The sequence below is a fragment of the Nyctereutes procyonoides genome, unplaced genomic scaffold (assembly GCF_905146905.1).
Source record: "Nyctereutes procyonoides isolate TBG_1078 unplaced genomic scaffold, NYPRO_anot_genome, whole genome shotgun sequence".
Taxonomy (NCBI): domain Eukaryota; kingdom Metazoa; phylum Chordata; class Mammalia; order Carnivora; family Canidae; genus Nyctereutes; species Nyctereutes procyonoides.
In genome coordinates this window covers 85,165,005-85,180,501 of record NW_026575146.1, presented here as the reverse complement: position 1 = coordinate 85,180,501, position 15,497 = coordinate 85,165,005, and the positions used below count along the sequence as shown (strand labels likewise).

Sequence of the window (15,497 nt, the reverse complement as noted above, 5' to 3'; positions counted from 1 at the left end):
AGAGCCAGCGATATGGTTCTTACTGAAGCCTCAGCTCTGAGGTGGTGGCGTAGGGCTCGATAAAACTGTCCTTTTCAACATAGGTCGTGTCACTCTCAGACACGGATCTCTGGCGAGGTTGAGGAATGGCAACGGTCCGGCCGGTCAGTGTTGTTGTCAGGATGACAGCAGCCAGAGCAGATCTAGGCACAAAAACACCCCAGGGAGAAGGTGAGACACAAACATGCAAGCTGAAGGGTGAACGACAGGACACGAGACACAAGAATTAACGAGGGGTGAGCTTCTGTTCCATGTTTAGTGCTTATCTGCTGACTACATCCCCACTGTTATGTACTTCATCTCATTATCACACCAACTGAATGAATGCATATTACTGTCATCTCCATTTTTTAAATAAAATATAAACGATTGTCCAAGATTTTCTAGCTAATAGGAGATGAGTCCAGGTCTCTAAACTAGGCAGTCTATATTCAAGCAGTTTCCTTTTAAAATGAGAGATCAGAATGGGGGGAAGAAAAGGAGATATAAAAAAGATATCAAAGATTTTATTTTTTAATTATTTTTAAAAAGATATATTTATTTTAGAGAGAGAGCATCAGTGGGAGGGGCAGAAGGGAGAGGGAATCTCAAGCAGACTCCACACTGACTGTGGAGCCCAATCCGGGGCTCGATCTCAAGACTTTTAGATCAGGACCTGAGTCAAAACCGAGAGCCGGACCCTTTACTGACTATGCCACCCAGGCACTCCAAAAAAAGATACAAGAGATTTTAAAAGGCATTTTTAAAACACTTGTAAATTATTCAAAACTATAATATTGGAAAGATGAGAGTAATGGATTTACCTTCCCACTTGCAAAAGCAAAACAAAACAACAGATTTACAACTGTGTCAGCTTTACTGCCTGAGAGAATTTCCAGGTCATGGCACAGGAAAGAAGAACTGACATGGGGCTAGGTGGACCTACCGAGTTACGGAGATCGAGCTGACCATCCAGGAAAAGCACAGCAGACAGAATTTGCAGGACAGAGTACTGGAAAGGAGAGAGCTGAGCAGAGAGTGCTCCGGAAATCTGCAGAAGGGCCCCTGAGTGTTTGGCAAAATATTCCTCAGTGGGTGAATGTCAGGAAACTATCCAAGGCTGGGGGAAGAACCATCCACAGTGATTAGAGGATCAGTGCCAGGTGCGTACACACGGCTGGGGACAATGCCTGCTCCCACCAGATGGGAAAACATTATAATCTACAGGACATGGAGAATAGTCCTTGGAAAGGTCTTGCCTCAGTAGTGGGGAATAATTAGCCCTAGGTTGCTTCAGATGTCCCTAACAACTCATAAAAACAAGACCTAAAAGATCAAATCAGTTCCAAGTAACTTAACTGCATCCCAGAACAAAATTCCAGCAGATTTGTAGGAATACAAAAATATCCAGCATGTGACAAAGTGAAACTTACAACAGTGTCTAGTATGCAATCCAAGATAACCAGGCATGCAAAGAGACGGAAAAACACGATCCAAAATGACGAGAAGAATCAAAAGAAACCCACTCAGAACTGAAGGCATATGTTAGAACGAGCAGAGGACATAAAGACAGTTATAACTGTATTCCATATGTTCAAAAAGTTAAGTAGAAACACGGGAGATTATTAAAAAAGACTTGAGCTTTGGGAGCTGAAAATTAGACTGTATGGGACAGACCACAGATTACCCTTTGCAAAAAAAAAAAAAAAAAAAAAAGACTAGTGAAATTGAAGACAAAACAAGAGAAAATAACTAAAATGAAACACAGAGAGGAAAAAAAATAATTTAAAAAAAAGGGGCATCATGAGATATGGGATAAAAATATGTGACTGTTTTATGCTTTAAGTCACTAAGTTTTGGTGTAATTTGTTACACAACAATAGATAACTAATAAAATACAGCCTTTTCAGCAAATGGTGCTGAACAACTGAGTTCCATATAAGCTTGAATCTGTGCACCATATTCAAAAAGAAATTCAAATTGGATTAGACTTCAATGTAAAGCCCAAAACTATAAAACTTCTAGAAGAAAATACAGGAGAAAAATCTTTGCAGCTTTGGTTCAGGCAAAGATTTCTCAGATAGGATAATGAAATCAAGATCTATAAAAGAAAAAAATTGATATGCTGAACTTCATAAAAATCAAAAATTCCTGCTCTTTGAAAGACACTGTTAAGAGAATAAAAAGACAAGCCACACACATATTTGGAAATTTGATAAAGGACTTGATATCTGTGATATTTGATAAAGGACTTCTATCTAGATTATATAAGGAACTCTCAAAATACAGGAATAGGAACACAACTCAATTTTTAAAAGAGGGCACAAGGTTTAAATAGACACTTCACCAAAGAAAATATACAAATGGGGGACACCTGGGTAGCTCAGCGATTGAGCGGCTGCCTTTGGCTCAGGGCATGATCCCGGGATCTGGGATCGAGTACCCCCTCGCAGGGAGCCTGCTTCTCCCACTGCCTATGTCTCTTCCTCTCTCTCTGTCTCTCATGAATAAATAAATAAATCTTAAAAAAAAAAAGACAAAGAAAATATACAAATGGCAAATAAGCACAAAAGATGCTCAACAACCTTAATTATCAGAGAAATGCAAAATAAAGTCACAATGAGATACTACTACACTGCTTACTCTTAGAATGTCCAAAATTTAAAAGACTGGACAAGAGAATCCCTTATGCTCCTCCTTTCCAACCTAGGCCCGGCAGATTGGGTCCCACAAAGGAGGAGGGTTAAGAAGAAGGGCCATGCTGCCATTGCCAGGATGGCAACTGGAGAGTACCCCACCAACATTCACAGGCACTCTGCAGAGTGAGCCTCAAGAAATGTGCCCCCTTGGGTAGAGAGATCCAGAAATTTGCAAGGAAGGAGTTGGGAATTTCAGCTGTGCTCACGGACTCCAGATACAACAGTGCCGCCTGGGCCAAAGGAATAAGGAATGGCCCACCCTGGATGAGTCTATGGTCGTCCAGAAAGCTTAAGGGGGATGTTGATTCACCAGAGAAGCTCTCTACATTGTTCCCTATGTACCATCACCACTTTCAAAATCCTATCAACAGGCAATATGAGTTAGAACTAAGGTCAACTAAAATTCTAAAACCGCACACACACACAAGATTGACCAAACCAAGTGTTGGTGAGGATGTTCAGCAGCTGGAACTCCTACAATGCTAGTCAGACCATAAACTAAATAAAAACTTTGGAAAATAATTTGGCAGTTATTTGACAAATATACACCTAGTATATGACCCACCTATTCTACTCCTAGATATTTACCCAAGGAAAACGAAAAGCATTATGTAGGAAACAACGATTTGTGCACAAATGTTCACAGCAGTTTTATTTTTAAAATAATAAAATCCAAGGGGTGCCTGGGTGGCTCAGTCGGTGAAGTGTCTGCCTTTGGCTCAGGTCATGATCCCAGGGTCCTAAGATCGAGCCCCATGTGGGGCTCCCTACTCAGCGGGGAGCCTGTTTCTCCCTTTTCCACTGTCCCTCCCCCTCCTTGTGCTTTCTCACTTTCTCTCTTTCTCTCCCTCTGTCAAATAAATAAAAATCTTAAAAATAATAATAATAATAATAATACCCCCAAACAAATGAAATATCCATCCACAGGTGAATGGAGAAACAAATTGTGACATATTCGTTATTCACATACTGGAACACTACTAAGCAATAAAGAGGGTGAATTACTGATTTTTCACAACAATATGGATGAATTTCAGAATAATTATGCTGAATCAAAGAAGCCGGCATAATTACTTTATGTAATTCCACTTATATAAAATTCTAGAAAATGCAGACTAATCTAATGCGAAAGAAAACAGATCAGCGGTTGCTTGGAGATGGGGGGGAGGGTGGACGGAGAAGAGGAATGGGAGGGGAGAGAGAAGGACAGGAGGTAGGAATTGCAAAGGAGCCATAAGAAAATCTCAGCGGGATGATGGATATGTCTATTATCTTGTTTGCACTGATGGTTTCATGGGTGTAAATCTTGTCATGTAAATGTCACAACATGACGTGTGTCCAATATGTACAGTTTATCATATGTCCATTATACCTCAATAAAACTGGCTTAATAAAGGCAAAAGACTGTTAAAAGCAAAAACAGTAACAACAGGGATCCCTGGGTGGCGCAGCGGACTGGCGCCTGCCTTTGGCCCAGGGCGCGATCCTGGAGACCCGGGATCGAATCCCACGTCGGGCTCCCGGTGAATGGAGCCTGCTTCTCCCTCTGCCTGTGTCTCTGCCTCTCTCTCTCTCTGTGTGTGTGACTATCATAAATTTAAAAAAAAAAAATTAAAAAATTAAAAAAAACAGTAACAATATATTGTGGGATTTATAACGTATGGAATTAAAATGTACAGCAACAGTAAGACGAAGGATGGGAAGGAGGAAATGGAAATAAATGGCTGTCAGATTCTTTTTTTCTTTTTTTTTTAAGATTTATTTATTTATTTATGATAAACAGAGAGAGAGAGAGAGAGAGAGAGAGAGAGAGGCAGAGACACAGCAGGAGGGAGAAGCAGGCTCCATGCCAGGAGCCCGACGTGGGACCCAATCCCGGGACTCCAGGATCACGCCCTGGGCCAAAGGCAGGCACCAAACCGCTGCACCACCCAGGGATCCCTGGCTGTCGGATTCTTACGCTATTACACTACACGCGAAGCGCAGGGACATCTCAGTGTAATTGGAATACCATTTCTTGTAAATAAAAAAAATATACAGAAATATGCCACAATTGCCAAAGCCTTGTTGATAATTTTTGGCTTATAAAGACTATAGTCTGGGAAGACATTTTCATATAGCACAAGAGACAACAGAGAGTTCCTAATGAACCTACAGCATGCTTGTCATTAAATGAAACATGCGTGTTTTTCTGCTCCAGGATGGAATGTAAAGCTAGCTCTCTTGCTGTTACTGCTGCCACATAAGCCCTAGTGACACAAAGTCAGAGTCGGTCACATGAACACTGAAGAGCCGGACAGATCGACAGGTGTCCAATGTCGTGGTGCCACCACTCGCCCAGCAAGAATTCGGACCAATGCAGAACACTTGAGGTCAAGCTAGAGAGGCAGGCAACACCTCTCTCCAAGGGTCGAAGGTTGTTGAGAGGGTGGAATGAGAACATGCTTCTGAAGGACTTAACAACAGGCCTCTGCGTGAGGTAAACACTAATAAATGGCTATTCTTGTTATCAACATGATATTTAAGGACAAAACAAACACTAACAATATTTCAAAGTGTTTTTTTCTCAAGAGGCATATGATATTCTAGTTTTGAAGGACACTTTAAAAAAAAGGTACCACTCTTGCCTGAAATTAGTTCTTTATTTTTTTTAAAGATTTTATTATTTATTTATGAGAGACAGAGAGAGCAAGAGAGAGGCAGAGACACAGGCAGAGGGAGAAGTAGGCTCCATGCAGGGAGCCCGACGCGGGACTCAATCCCGAGTCTCCAGGATCAGGCCCTGGGCTGAAGGTGGCGCTAAACCGCTGAACCACCCGGGCTGCCCCTGAAATTAGTTCTTATCATCAATTCATTGGTAAGTCAAGCCATGTATCCATGTTTTTTATGGGTAAAAAAATACTCTGAAATTCTCCTGTGTCTTAACCCTTAGAAGGTACAGGCAAGAGTGCTGGGTATAAAAGAAAGTCAATTTTCTGGTGTTGGGAACATGAGAAGATGGAATCCCGGGCCCTGGGGGGTAAACACTCTTCTTTCTTCCTTCCCTCAAATCAGCTCTTTTAAAAGGCAGACTTGTGTTTCAGAAGAATAGTAATAATTTTAAATTCTTTTCAACATATTATGAACCTATATACTTGGGCTTCAATGCTTTATATCTGGAAAAATACTAATTGCATTCAATTATGAAATGTGGAAACCCCATACACTTGAAGGAATAGACGATTATCCCACAGAAAATATTAAACACTTCATTACAGAATCATGATAATCACATTTCAAAGAACATGAATCTAATGGCCCGATTTGTGATTTTTCTTACCAGTTTGAACAGTTCCAGCACCCACCACTTGGCACTACAAGGGTGACCTCAAGGCCTGTTCACCTGAGACTCACCTTGGTCTCTCTGGAGAAGGGTTCGGGCTGCGGGGAGGAGGTGTGCGGGGCACAGCTGGCTTTGGTGCGATGCTGGCTGCAGGTAGAAGGCCATGGATGATGTGTTTCTGCACAAATGAAACACAGCAGCGTCACTGGTGTATGGGATCACCTAGGTCCTGTCACCACCCTTCCTTGACGCTGAAAGGGAACACCTGCACTGGCCACCCAAGGATCTAACCCCATTAAGAACGCAGTCGTCCCCATGCCATCCTCAATTCCCATCTGGCCAGGCAAGTATGCCCACCCAGGGAACACCACTGCAGCTGCCCATTGTGGGGGCCCTCTCATCTCCCGCTGACCATGCCCCAGAATCACTATCTAGGACCTCCACTTGTTTCACAGCATGACCTCCAATGACCCTACTCCTTCGCTTGCTGCCCCCCTGCAGAATGAAAGCTGTCTGAGAGCAGGCAACCTTCTTGTCTTTATCAACCCTGGAACTCAAGCACTGTCCCCATTATTCCACATCACGCAGAAGCTTAATAAAGACTTTAAGTAAACCAGATGATGGGCACTAAAGAGGGCACTTGACTTGACAGGATGAGCACTGGGTGTTATCCTATATGGTGGCAAATTGAATTTAAATAAAATATTTTAGGGGCGCCTGGGTGGCTCTATGGTGGGGCATCTGCCTTTGGCTCAGGTCATGATCCCGGAATCCTGGGATCGAATCCCCCATCAGGAGCCTGCTTCTCCCTCTGCCTGTGTCTCCGCCTCTCTCTGTGTGTCTCTCATGAATAAATAAAATCTTCAAAAAAATAAAATTAAAATTAAAAAAGAAATAAAATACCTTTTAAAAGTAATAGGAAGACATAGAAGTATATAAAGCCTCCTGGTAAAGCTAGGTAGTTAGCCATATTCAGAATGTTCTAACACTATAATGCAGTGGTACATTAACTTATTCACTGTAGCATAAAGAACAAAAGTATTAAAAAAAAAAAGGCTTTAAGTAGTTATCTCAAAGACACAGAATAACGAAAACCAGCTCCTACACGCAATGGAAATCAGAGAATCTGGCTTTGGGCCACTGGCAGTCATTCAGAAGTTTCCGAGTATAGCCCAGTGTTCACTTTCTAGGCAGGAGTCATTACTCACACCTCCTACAGGCCAAACACCAGGACTGCAAGGAAGAAACCCTGTCTTCATCCTCAAGGTAGTAAGAGTAGGGAGGGAAAACACCCAAGTACCCACCGGGCCGCACAGAATTACGGAGAGCGCCAAGGGCAAGGAAAGACAATCTGGTGCTGGGATGGAACCGGGAGGGAAGGCCTCCTTCAGGTCGGGAGCCAGCAAGGAGGCCTCTCGTGTCCCATTGGGAGGAAACCACAGAGGCATGTAGACGGGGTCATCAAAGATAGCCACTGCCCTCACGTGTGGGAAAAGAGATGGAAAAGCATTCTAGGAAGAGGGAACAGCATGAACAACGGGAAGAAGGCAGCGTTGGCCGCAGTGTTCTAGAAACAACGAATATTCCAGTTTGCTGGAATACAGAAGCCTCTGAGGACAGGCTGGAAGAACGGGCTGGGGTAAGAGTGGAGACCGCTCCCATTTAAGAGTTTTCATACCATAAAACTAAGGAGAACCTGTGGCCTAGTGAGAACACCCACTGAAACTGGGCCCGGTGGGAGGCAAATCGGGCAAGTGGTAAGCGTGAAGGTGGGAGAAGGCGCCTACAGTGACAGTGGCCATGGCAGGCACTGGAGGGAAGCGTTCCAGGCAGAAGCAATAGCAAAGGCCTGGAGGGATGGAAGAAATGGCTGGAAGGGACGCCTGGGTGGCTCAGCGGTTGAGCGTCTGCCTCCAGCTCAGATGGTGATCCTGGGGTCCCGGGGTCGAGGCCCGCATCGGGCTCTCTCTGCGTTTCTCTGTCTCCTCCTGAACGCATAAAACATTTTTTTACAAAAAGAAAAAAAGGGAGAAATGGCTGGAGCGTGCGTGTGTTGGAGGCACCGGGTGGTAAGGAGGGCAGAAACCCGACGCAGGGGCGAGGGGCTGCTGCTGCTGCGGCAGGCGGTGCAGGGCGCGGGCGGGAACCCGGGGGGCAGGGGGCCGGGGCGTTCGCGGGGGGCGCTCCCCGACCCCGCAGCAAACGTTGCGGGGGGGACAAGGCGACTCCTGACCGAGAGCCAGGCCGGCCCTGGGATACAGGATGCTTTAGAACACCCCAGCCGGGGCTTCTCGGATGGAAGACCGCTGCCCTTCGTGGTGCTCCCTGGCCTCGACCTCAGGCCAAACCCCACCCCTTCCCCTTTAACTCCCGGCCCCCGCGATCTACTTACAAACTGGCTCTTGCGGCCCCTGGGAAACCCCACGGGCATCGTGGCTGCGGGATGTGGTCGGAGCAGCGCTGGACCGAAGTGCAGCCACGCTCGCAGGTGGGGACCGCTCCCTGGAGCCCGAGCCCCGCCCACGGGCCGGACGCTTCTCCTACGCAATGCACTTCGTAGTAACCTCGCCCGCCATTGGCTCCGCTTTCCTGTCGACCAATCAGAGACAAGGTTACTCCGCGCCCGTCGCTCTTGGCAACCAGCGGCCCCCATTCAAATCCCTGCGGGGGGCGGAAACAGCGAGTAGTCCGTTCTCCTATTGGTCAGCTCAAGTGTCGATCTCCGACGCTCTAGCCTATCCGGCGCCTCCGCGGGAGGCGGAGGGCGGGCAGGATGAAACCTCGGCGAGCGCGCCCGAGGGGAACCGGAAGTGGCTGGCGGCGGCAGGTGAGAGCGCGGCATCCTCGGGCCCCGGGGCGCAGGTGGGGTGCGGACCCGCTGGGCGCCGGCCGCGGAGCGCGCGGAGGGACCGTGGTGCAGACCGAGCGGCAGGTGACGGAAGTGAGGGGAATCTCCTGGGTCTAAGGCTTTGGCGGATGATTCGGTCTTTTAAAGATGCTGCAAACGGGCGGGACGGGGACCCGCTCTGATGCCGCCCTCCGCCTCCCCCCTTAGGTCCAGGCTGCCGATGGCCACGAACCCCGCTGGGGGCATGGGCCCCATGCACGTGCCTATTGGGCAGGTGGTGGCCAGCGACAGGTGGCGCGGGTCGCAGCTGGCGCAGGGGATGCAAGGTCGGTGGGCTGCCCTCCTCCGAGACGTCCTGCCTACTGTCGCCTCCCCCCCCCCCCGCCCCCGGAGCTCACGAAACTCCTCGTTCTTCTCTTGTGTCCTAAGGGAAAGTTAAAATCGTTTTTGAGGATGGCCTGACACCGGTGGATTTTTATCTGTCCAGCAGATCTTGCATTCTCTATGTCACCGAAGCAGATCTGGTGGCAGGAAATGGCTACAGGAAGAAACTTGTTCGGGTTAGGAATGTAAGTACTAAAAAAAAAAAAAAAAAAAAAAAAAGGAATGTAAGTACTGAAACTGAGAATCGACTCCCCAGCTGCCCCCGCCCCCATCCTTGGGGATGATTTATATACAAACCATTGGGATTGGGAGCACTGCTGGACTGACAGCTTTCTTTTTTTTAAGGCTTTAAATTTTTTTTTTTTTTAAATGAGGGACAGGCAGAGGGAGAAGCAGGCCCCATGCAGGGAGCCCAACGTGAGACTCGATCCCGGGTCTCCAGGATCAGGCCCTAGGCTGAAGGGAGGCGCTAAAACCGCTGAGCCACCGGGGCTGCCCAGCTTTCTTTCTTTCTTTTTTTTTTTTTTTTTTTTTTTTTTTTTTTTTTTGCGCAGCTTTCTTAAACTACCTGCAAGGTGGTTGTGTTACAAAATGGCTTATGGGGGCACCTGCATGGCTCAGCGGTTGAGCACCTGCCTTTGGTTCAAGGAGTGACCCCAGGGTCCCGGGATCAAGTTCTGCATCGGGCTCCCTGCATGGAGCCTGCTTCTCCCTCTGCCTGTGTCTCTGCCTCTCTCCTTCTCTCTCTCTCTCTCTGTGTGTCTCTGATGAATAAATAAATAAAATCATAAAAAAAGAATATCTTTAAAAAAAATGGCTTACTGCTTTGGTTTTTCATCTCTTCCTTCGAAGTCCAGTAATCTCCAAGGGATTGTAATTGTTGAGAAGACGCAGATGAGTGAACAGTACTTCTCGGCCATACAGAAGTTCACCATGCTGGACCTTGGGATGGTGTTGCTTCCAGTGGCCAGCCAGATGGAAGCATCCTGCCTTATTATCCAGTTGGTAAGTATGGATTCCTGCTCCTCTGCAGGAGCCCTGCCCTACAGACTTTCACCTGACCTTTCTGGATCTTTTACTCCAGCTGCTGCCCTTGCTACGGTTGCAACCCCTCAGCCCCATCTACAGTAGCGCTCACCCATCTGCGGTCAACTACAGCCCAAAGCAGATGATCCTTTAAAAAAAAACAAAAACAGGGGGAGGGGTGCCCAGGTGGCTCAGCAGTTCAGCATCTGCCTTCAGCCCAGGGCATGACACAGGGATCCCAGGATCGAGTCCCACATCGGCCTCCCTGCATGGAGCCTGCTTCTCCCTCTGCCTGTGTCTCTGCTTCTCTCTGGGTCTCTCATGAATAAATACATAAAGTCTTAAAAAAAAAAAAAAAGTCCTGGTTCTGCATTGTCTTTATCGATTATTCATCTTGTCCATGCTTTAGAATTTCTTGAGGAACTTTTAAGAACAGTGATATATGAGCCTTACCTCATACCAAGTAAAAATCAGAATGTCAGGGCCTAAAGCATCAATTTTTGTTGTGTTGGTTTTAAATTTCCCTTTCGGTGCATAGCAAGGATTGAGAGCCAAATTGAAAAATGCAAGCAGCGGGGGATCTGGGTGGCTCAGTCGATTAAGTGTCTGCCTTTGGCTCAGGTCATGATCCTGGGGTCTTGGGATCAAGTCCCGCATCAGGATCCTGCTCAGCAAGGAGTCTGCTTCTCCCTCACCCCCTGCTCCGCTATCTCTGTCTCTCACTAATTCTCTGTCTCAATAAATCTTAAATAAAATCTTACTATTTATCTTAATAAATTAATCTTAAAATCTTTAAAAAAAAGAAAGAAAAAGAAAAATGCAGGCAGCGCCGTGTTGTTGGTAGATCACTTCCTTCTCTGCCACATTCCTTGCTTCGCCGTTCCTAACCTCCCTTGATGTAAAGCTACTGTCTGCCCTCCCATGTCCACCGCTAACTGAAAACTTGAGTTTCTCCTTTGATAGGCAAGCTCTCCCCAGGTCCTGTACCAAGCAAGTCCAAGTTTAGCTTTAATTTAATCCCATACAACTGAGTCATTTCTTCGTAGACCACAGGAACATGCTTGAACTCCTCAACATTTGCTTTCATTGCTTTACCCGAAGCATTCTGAAAATTCAAGTTTTAATCAATTTATCTTAGTCCTTTGTGTACTCCTATGGTTCATCTCTCGGTAACTTTGCTGATATCGGAGAAATTATATTCATGGTATCGGAAAACATTTGTAGTGGCAAATCAAGCTGAACCAAATGAAAAAGTAAAAACTAAATTTCCATCAATTTTTAAGAGAACTGCCAGTCCCTCTAGAGGGCGCTCACACGCTTTTTTCTTTTACCATTGGTTTAGGTTCAAGAACAAACCAAAGAGCCCAGTAAGAACCCTTTCCTCACTAAGAAACGGGCTCCGATCCCTGAGCTATCCCTCCTTCGAACTGTGCAACAGATCCCAGGAGTTGGAAAAGTTAAAGCTCTCCTTCTGCTTCAGAAGTTCCCAAGTATCCAGCAACTAAGTAATGCTTCCCTCCGAGAGCTGGAGCCAGTCGTGGGACCAGCAGTGGCACAGCACATTCAAGCGTTCTTCACACAGCCCAGGTGACGGCTCTTCTCGCAGCATCTTCTCCGCTTGAACCACAAGCTACAGGATCGTGTTTTGTTTTCAAATCGAGAACAAAGACTTTCCTTTCACAGCATCTAATGAATGAGGGGAGGCCTGCATGGAAGCCGGCAGTTCCCCTGCCTTGCTCTCTGGGTTCAGGCGTCTAAGTTAGTGGGCTCCAGATAGCACGGCCCTCACTCTGCTAGTGGAAGAGGGGGCGTGGAGGGGACACCTGGCCAGCTCGGTCGGTAGAGCCCGTGACTCTTGATCTCGGGGCTGAGTAAGCCCCACATTGGGTGTAGCCATTACCTAATAACAAAATCTTTTTAAAAACAAAAACAGGCACCTGGGTGGTGCTGTCGGTTGAGCGTCCAACTCTGGGTTTCGGTCTCAAGGTCATGAGATCAAGCCCCGTGCTGGGCTCCGTGTTCAGCAGAGTGTGCTTGGGATCCTCCCTCTCTGTCTCTCGCAAAATAAATAAATCTAAAATCCTTAAAAGTCGGGGTGGGCATGGGGATCTTCCTAAGAGAGTTTAGTAAGGGACTCTCAAATCCTGCAAAAAGCCAGCCAGGGCAGACTGACCTGTGTCTATCATGGAACGGTCTAATCACATTTCAGGAGGTAGACGTGACCGTCAAAAGGAAACCAAGAGTGAGGCGCTGTGCTACGTACCATAAACCCCTTGTTCCTGGTGGCAGAGCTGGTGTTCCTCCAGTGTGGCCTTAATATCGCTGTGTTTCGAGGGCGCTGCCAGGGTAAATAAACAGTTGTACTGCCTTTTTTTTCTTCCTTCCTTCCTCCCTCCCTCCCTCCCTTCCTGGTAGCTGCACAGTTTGTTCACAGTCACTGAACATGTCTTCAGAACACAGCCTGGAGTTTGGAGTTCCGTTTTAAAGATAAAGAGCCACTGTACACGAAGGAGGAGAAGAATGTGTTTGCAAACGCATAGCCCCACGGGGGAAGCTGTATAGGAAAAGGTCAGGGCAGAGGCCTCCAGAGAGGAGAGCCCGGGGTGTGGACCAAAAGGTACAATCGGCGACAAAAAATAAACGCACTTAAAGATGCCTTACGTTTTCAAAGACCCTAAGGTGAGCTCTGGAAGTCCTGTCTTATGAAATGTTAGTCATTATAAACAACCAAACCATAAGGACATTTTGTGCGTTAGGGTAGAACCAACTTGAAAACAAGACTGAAATAAGTGGGGGGAAGAAAGAAAACAAAAAAACCCACTAATTCAGGCAAACGAATATGTTTATTTAAATATTTATATAAAAATGTCCCTAAAAGCAGTGGATACACTTTCCCAAATATGGTTGCTTCCCTTTTGATATTGCACACTAGAAAATATTTAAGTTCTCGTTAATTCTCAAAAATAGATTTCAATGCTTCTTTTTTTCTTTAAGCTACATAACTTGTGTCAACCATGAATCTTATGAAAATCACGGCATCATCCAACTTAATGGCAAGAGAAATAGCACGCGTAAGAACGTCGTCTTAAAAAGTCAAAGAGAGCTTTAAACTAGAATCATTTACATCTTTACCTTATAAAATGTTTCTAACCCATCTCAAAGACTCTTAAAATATACAATTACGCATTTTCTACTTTAAACAAAAAGAAAAATGTTTTGAGTATCAAACAGCATATCGTCTACCTTGTAGATAGCATCCCCGTCTAACACGGCCACTGTGTTAGCAACTTGTAAATGACCTCAGACTGGAAGCAACACTGCTCCTAAAGTGTGTGTGTGTGTGTGGGGGGGGGGGGTTGGCTCTTTTGTTTCTGTTCTGATAAGTTACGACAGACTTGGCACTAGACTTTATCTGGAAATAGCATTCACAATTATGCAGAAATACTCGCAAAATCTTAGCATTTTAGGTACACGAATTCCCCTTAGGAAGCAGTTCCTCGGAGCACTTCTAGGTAACCCTAACTTAGTAATCTAACTAAATCCGGCCCCTTGACCTGCCTCAATTTGGGGTCGTCTGGATTCTGAGTCAAGGAATGATCTATCACTACCCAAGGCTGGAAACGATTACAGGAAGGCCCAACAGAGGCAGCCCCACGCAATTCTGATAGGAACCACAAATCGTGACTAGCCATTAACAACAGCCCTATTTTCTAGGGCTATTTACCGTTCTATTTACAATACTTTATATAATAAATAACTTGGCAGCACTATGGTGACACTCCCCAAGCTTCTCGAGGTTTCTCGTTACTTTCCTTCGTGAAGCCCTACCGATCGTGAGTTTAACCCAGTGAGAAGATGGGATTTGCGAATGTTTGGGAATCTTTCCACTGTGGCACAGATGCGAAGGCCTGGTCAGCACCCGAGACGTCTGGGGCCTGAAGGTTTTCTGTTTCCTCGCGTCAGTACAAAGAACTGTCGGAGTTGAGAAGGCTGAAGGGGGAAGGGAGCTTCTTCTTGACCTGAGGCCTCGCCACCCCAACCGACGGGAGGCACAAGGTGCTGGCCGACTTCACTCTGTTCTTGTCGGTGCCCCAGCTCAAAAAAGAAAGCTTCTTCGAGATTTTCTTGGTTTTGTCGGTTTTGTCATCATCATCGATGGCTAAGCAGATCATGGAGTAGGTTTTCTGCATTCCCACAGAGTAGGTCGCGCACTTATTATGCTGCACGTGGGAAAGAAGAAAGGGGGTGTTAGACGTCCTCTGGACAGCCGGCAGATGACTGCAAAGCCGGAGGCTCACGTTAATGCGTACGTAGAATCAAGTTATTTCTTAAAGATTTTATTTATTCATGAGAGGCAGAGAGGCAGAGACACAGGCAGAGGGAGAAGCAGGCTCCCTGCGGGGAGCCCGATGCGGGACTCGATCCCGGGATCACGCCCTGAGCCCAAGGCAGATGCTCAACTGCTGAGCCACCCAGGTGCCCCCATAGAACTAGATTCTCAAAAACAAGGATGATTTGGGGGCAGCCCGGGTGGCTCAGCGGTTTAGCGCCGCCTTTGGCCCAGGGCGCGATCCTGGAGTCCCGAGATCGAGTCCCACGTCCAGCTCCCTGCATGGAGCCTGGTTCTCCCTCGCCTGTGTCTCGGCCTCTCTCATGAATAAATAAGATCTATAAAAAAAAAAAAAAAAAAAAAGGATGAAGTTTAAGAAATAGAGTCAGTAGCAATTTAGACTAGGGACGACTACTTGCTTTTTTAAGGTTCTTAGTCTATTTGGAAAGGTACTACTCCTGGTCAACAATATGAAAATACATATCCTGAACGGTAGGCGTCCCTGGCACCTTGGCTTCCAAGGTCTTTCCCCTGAAGTAACCATGATTTCTGTTACACTCTTAGGAATCATGTTCCCATATAGGTATTGATGTCTGGGTAAGTACACGTCACCAGTTGTCTTTCCCTAAAAGGAATATACTACACACTGGTCTGCCTCAGTTTCTTCGGTTAACTGTCCAAGCCAGTAGGTATAGATCAACTTCATTGTCTACAGACAATCTAGAATCCGTGGTGAGGATACTATTTAACCTCTTTTTCCCTATCTTATAAAATGATGAAATACGTATATAACATAAATAGACCCTTTTCACCATTTGACAAGGGTACAGTTCAGGGACACCTGGGTAGCTCAGCGGTTGGGTGTCTGCC

At 46.3% G+C, this 15,497-nt stretch overlaps 3 protein-coding genes across 12 annotated transcripts in view; 1 reads left to right on the top strand and 2 right to left on the bottom strand.

Moving 5' to 3' along the window:
* Nucleotides 1-8,547, bottom strand: part of CEP89 (centrosomal protein 89) — a 75,560-nt gene extending 67,013 nt beyond the window's left edge. For both annotated transcript variants that reach the window (XM_055311596.1, XM_055311597.1), the window contains exons 1-3: nucleotides 8,432-8,547; nucleotides 6,111-6,217; nucleotides 24-182 (exon numbers count right to left, since the gene is read on the bottom strand). In XM_055311596.1, the coding sequence (XP_055167571.1) occupies nucleotides 24-182; nucleotides 6,111-6,217; nucleotides 8,432-8,470 (305 nt within the window). In that variant the 5' untranslated portion in view covers nucleotides 8,471-8,547. The remainder of the gene's footprint in view (nucleotides 1-23; nucleotides 183-6,110; nucleotides 6,218-8,431) is intronic.
* Nucleotides 8,548-8,819: 272 nt separating this feature from the next.
* Nucleotides 8,820-12,665, top strand: FAAP24 (FA core complex associated protein 24). 9 transcript variants are annotated; one of them, XM_055311130.1, is made up of 5 exons: nucleotides 8,828-8,866; nucleotides 9,095-9,213; nucleotides 9,317-9,456; nucleotides 10,124-10,276; nucleotides 11,640-12,665. In XM_055311130.1, the coding sequence occupies exons 2-5, from the start codon at nucleotides 9,108-9,110 to the stop codon at nucleotides 11,886-11,888; spliced, it is 648 nt and encodes a 215-aa protein (XP_055167105.1). In that variant the 5' UTR covers nucleotides 8,828-8,866; nucleotides 9,095-9,107; the 3' UTR covers nucleotides 11,889-12,665. The 9 variants fall into 9 exon arrangements, with proteins under 9 accessions (XP_055167109.1, XP_055167105.1, XP_055167102.1 ...); XM_055311127.1 differs by lacking the exon at nucleotides 8,828-8,866 and adding an exon at nucleotides 8,873-8,971; XM_055311128.1 differs by lacking the exon at nucleotides 8,828-8,866 and adding an exon at nucleotides 8,873-8,980.
* A 456-nt stretch (nucleotides 12,666-13,121) lies between these two features.
* Nucleotides 13,122-15,497, bottom strand: part of RHPN2 (rhophilin Rho GTPase binding protein 2) — a 56,646-nt gene continuing 54,270 nt past the window's right edge. The window contains exon 15 of the mRNA XM_055311125.1: nucleotides 13,122-14,517. Coding sequence (XP_055167100.1) covers nucleotides 14,257-14,517 — 261 coding nt within the window. The 3' untranslated portion in view covers nucleotides 13,122-14,256. The remainder of the gene's footprint in view (nucleotides 14,518-15,497) is intronic.

Coding starts and splice junctions, on each gene's coding strand:
- FAAP24 (XM_055311126.1), top strand. CDS start 9,069: ATGCCGCCCTCCGCCTCCCCCCTTAGGTCCAGGCTGCCGATGGCCACG. Junction 9,214..9,316: donor GCTGGCGCAGGGGATGCAAG/GTCGGTGGGCTG, acceptor TTGTGTCCTAAG/GGAAAGTTAAAATCGTTTTT. Junction 10,277..11,639: donor CCTGCCTTATTATCCAGTTG/GTAAGTATGGAT, acceptor CCATTGGTTTAG/GTTCAAGAACAAACCAAAGA.